Genomic DNA, 4,584 nt, shown 5'->3' with positions numbered 1-4,584 from the left:
CCTCAGTGTCTTTCTCCCTCTTTCACTCTCATAATGCTCAGCTCGGTAAAACTCGTCACTTTCCGATGATCGTTTTCCGGAATCTAACCCAAATATGGAACATGGAGGGTGGGCCCATTCGTGCCGGATTCAACCTTATATGGGTTACGCCTGAGACCGGAATTCCTCCTCTTTTGATCGCAGAGCGCTATTAAACAGCATATGCGCGAGAATAAACGTGTAAACGATGATAAGACAGGTGCATCAGTGAGGGCTGCATGCGCTTTTTATTGTGTGCTCTTGCTGTCAGGTTCTGCGCAGGTTGTTGCAATTTTGCAGCAGGTGGAAAAAGTCGCTCTTATCTATCCTGGAGCAACGGGCTCTCCATTGACAAGAGATTCCCTTTGAAAGCGTCATGGAGCCTTCCGGCCAATCAGCTTCTTCGTTCTTCTTCGACTACCCCTCCCACTTCCATATTTGGTTAATGACGTTTTGAAAAGGTTCCCCATATATACATACTAGTGTCAGGGCCCCCGTTCCCGTTACTTTACACCCTTTTAACTCGATCATCAGAGCATATGAAGAACACGGAGCTCATCCTTTAACACACGCTGACTGACAGAGACATGCAGTGGTGACCCCCTGCGTGGCTGGGTTACATATCCCCTATTTGTGATAAGCTTTGAGGTAAAGAACAGAAAGAACAGGACAGAGGGCAAGGAGACGCGCTAACTTCGATCCTTCTACAATGACGGCTAAAACTCTGGAGAAAGTGCCGGTGAATCTCGGAGGGTTCGCGCATGCCGAGAGCGTCTACTCCATGGATGACATTGCTACCAGTTTGCCGACCTCTGTGGCGATCTTCCCCAACAACGACTTGGGCGCGCATTACGACCAGATTAATGTGGCAGCAGGTAAGAAAACAGTGTGTGTGTGTGTGTGTGTGTGTGAAACATTTTATACATCCAACATCCAAAAACAAAACAATAAAAAACTGCTTTTTTTTTTCAACATTTCGCAAATGACTGCAAGAAAGAATAACACGGACACATTTCTGTTAAATTTTGGAGTGCTGTACTTAAGAAGTTTGGGATGGTAGGAGCGCAGTCCGTGCGTAACGGAACACAGATGCACCTGCTCTCTGTCACTTAAAGCCCACTTTCCGGTCTAGTGTGAAGAGGTTAATGAATCATGCTTTCTGATTTGTTTCCCCCCGCAGATGGCTTGATGGGCGCAGACATGAGTGCAGAAAAACGCTCCTTGGACCTCTCTTCATATTCCAGCAGCTTCTCGCAGCCTGCAGCCCATCGCAACCAGACCTTCACCTACATGGGGAAGTTCTCCATCGACTCTCAATATCCAGGTAACTGGAACCCCGAGGGAGTGATCAACATCGTCTCGGGGATCTTCAACGTGGCCCAGCCACCTCCTCCTCCTCCTCCTCCCTGCTCTTCAGCGTCCTCCTCCCCGGCTTCTTCAGGATCTCCCAATCACTTCTCCAGTGGTAATTTGAGTTGCACCATGGCGGCTCAGAGCCAGGCAGAGCTAGAGCACCACCACCACTTGTACTCACCCCCGCCTCCTTACTCCACCTCCGGCTGTGGGGAGGTATACCAGGACCCCTCTGCATTTTTGTCCACCTCTACCTGCCCCATCGCCTCTTACCCTCCACCCTCCTACTCGTCACCCAAGCAGCCCGGAAGCTCAGACGCACCAGGGCTTTTCCCCATCATCCCCGACTATTCGGGCTTCTTCCAGCCGACTTGCCAGCGGGACATGCACACGGCAGGCATCCAGGATCGGAAACCGTTTGGCTCTTGTCCTCTTGATACCTTCCGTGTCCCTCCACCTCTGACCCCCCTGAACACTATCAGGAACTTTACTCTGGGGGCTCCGGGTAGTGGTGCCTCCGAGGGAGGGGCGCCGCGGCTCCCCTCTGCGTACAGCCCACAGAATCTGCCCCTGCGGCCAATCCTGCGACCCAGAAAGTACCCGAACAGACCCAGCAAGACACCAATCCATGAGCGGCCGTACCCCTGTCCAGCGGAGGGCTGCGACCGGCGTTTCTCGCGATCGGATGAACTGACCAGACACATCCGCATCCACACTGGACACAAGCCCTTCCAGTGTCGGATCTGCATGCGTAACTTCAGCCGCAGCGACCACCTCACCACTCACATCCGTACGCACACGGGAGAGAAGCCGTTCGCCTGCGACTTCTGCGGCCGCAAGTTTGCTCGGAGCGACGAGAGAAAGAGACATACAAAAATTCACCTGAGACAGAAAGAGAGGAAGTCCTCCACTGTCTCCTCTTCCTCCTCTTCCTCATCCAGCAGCTCCGGACTGGACCGGTTATCAGGCGGCATCAGCGCAGCCAACGGGATCTGTTCGTAGGTTTCCGTGGAAAGCTTTGCTGTCACCGAGGCAGTGTGAACTAAAACTAAACTAAGAAGAAAACCTAAAAAAGAAGGGTACGATCAGAACAGTTCTTCAGCTATTGTGAACTAAAGACCGCGGTCCAATCACCAGGATGGGAATAAACAAGAACTTTTGTGCAGTAGTGCGCAGATACGCACATTCTCCCATTCCTGCCGCAGAACTGAGTGAAAGACTGACACGAATGCACTTTGACTGCACAGTCTATTGAAAATACAAATAAAAAAGCCAATACAATTCATACAAAATTAATAGATCATTTGTAATGTGAAAGGGACTTTATGAAATAAAATCTAGCCAACACTTAACTAAGAGCCCAGCTTTTGTGCGCGAATGTGAAATAACTGCAATAACGTTTCCAAGAAATTAAACAATTTTAAGTTATTAAATTGACAATGAATTCATCTTAACATGTTTGTGGAACTCTTAATTTTCCCTTTAGTGCCTTGCTGTGTGTCTTTTTGTACACATACTGATTCAAGGACGCTTCTATCGCAATGTATATTTGTCCTTTCATATGTAAAGTTGGAAGACATTCTATTTTTGTACGCATTTTGTCTCGTGTAACTCCATTTGTTCAGCAGTTGTGGTTAATGTTTAAACCATGTTGGAGTGTAAATGTTTGACTCATAGCGACTTGACCATTTTGATTTGATTTGATTTTTTGTTGTTGTCGCTGTTGTTGTTGTGATGTGTGTTTTGAGACTTATTAAATGGATCAGAATGATAAACACAGCCGGTAGAGTCCGATTGGTTCATTGCTCTAATCTGCAGCACCCGAAAGCTGCTTTTATGAGACCTACCGGGTCACTGCGCTGAAAGTAGTGAACGATACTTTTTATTTGCATTCTAAAAAGATCTGTTGACGCTGGAAATTTTAACGGGTAAATCCCACGTTGCGTCACCAATGGCATCTCTGACTCAGACTTTTGCCCACTCAGTTTTTATTTAGGTGTCACATCAGGTTACAAACAGGCTATCATATGCAAATGATTTGTTTTACGCTCGCCGACAGCAGCAGAACAAGTCCGTCCTTTGACGCAGCGAAGGTGAAACAAAGCATTTGCGCAAACTTTAGAAGTTTAGACAAAACATGCGAAGCGCACAACATCTACATCTCACACCACTTTGATGCGGTTCGTTACTTTAAAAATGAACTAGATCTAAGAGGAAATATATGTTTATGAGAGGCAACAACAAAGACGAACGATACTTCCACACAATTCATGAAATGAAATCATTTTACAAGTGCTGCAACAAAGACATTTAATCCTAAAGTTCACTCTCTGGGGTTATTTGTTAGTTGAATAGTTAAAGAACTATTTTTGGAATCACGGAGACTAATCGACTTCAGGTCTATTGATCAGTGTGGAATTCCTATTCACCAGCATTTCTAGAAAAAATAGTATTAATAATAATAGTAATAATAATAATAATAATAATAATAATAAAAAGCTTTGGTATATAAAGTAAATTGTGTTTAATTTGCTCCTTCAAACTGTTACTTTTACAAACTTTAATAAATATTTTTTAATGGGTCTCCTATTTATCTTCAAATGTTTATTTTTCCGTGTGTGTGCGTGTTTTTTATTATTATTATCTGTTGTGAATCAGAAGCAAACGCCTCTCAGCAATGGGAAAACGGCGGTCACCTGTTTCCTTTCCATTTACCAAATGTCTGTATATGAATAAACACCCGGATGTGGTTCTTTTCACTTGTGGTGGAGCCGAATTATTTATGGCTGTTTTACTTGAGGCTTTTTAGTGTGTATTACACATCATAAACAGTATGTAGCGATGTAGAGTACTAAATGCTTCAGAATTTTGGTCGTATTAAGGAAAAACTGCTGTTTGCTGTGCCTTTGAGAAGTAGTGAGAGAAAACACAATTTTATTCGGGTTTCTCGTTCCCCTCAGATGGCATATAGACTCGATTTCTCTCAAAGTAAAGGGATTTCCTTGGCAATAAAGAATCTTCTATTAATGAAAATATACGATTTCATGAAAACCGTGAAATTCTTCTAAAGAGTCATTTTAATGTTACGCATGTTCAGATATTGGTTGAAATTTTGCACTGTTTTCTCAAAACTACAATTTTAAGACTATATTCACGAAATAATTTTGTACACACTCCATAAAAATACTGTTTACTAATGAGAAAAATGCAACT

At 44.4% G+C, this 4,584-nt stretch overlaps 1 protein-coding gene across 1 annotated transcript; it reads left to right on the top strand.

The window, feature by feature from the left end:
• The first annotated feature begins 514 nt into the window (after positions 1-514).
• egr2b (early growth response 2b) lies at positions 515-3,150 on the top strand. The gene is made up of 2 exons (XM_026177677.2): positions 515-893; positions 1,199-3,150. Exons 1-2 carry the CDS (start codon positions 728-730, stop codon positions 2,371-2,373), a joined length of 1,341 nt encoding a protein of 446 aa, XP_026033462.1. The 5' UTR covers positions 515-727; the 3' UTR covers positions 2,374-3,150.
• The last annotated feature ends 1,434 nt before the right edge of the window (positions 3,151-4,584 follow it).

This window comes from Astatotilapia calliptera, chromosome 8 (genome assembly GCF_964374335.1).
Source record: "Astatotilapia calliptera chromosome 8, fAstCal68.1, whole genome shotgun sequence".
Lineage (NCBI taxonomy): Eukaryota > Metazoa > Chordata > Actinopteri > Cichliformes > Cichlidae > Astatotilapia > Astatotilapia calliptera.
This window is presented reverse-complemented; position numbering and strand designations above follow the sequence as displayed.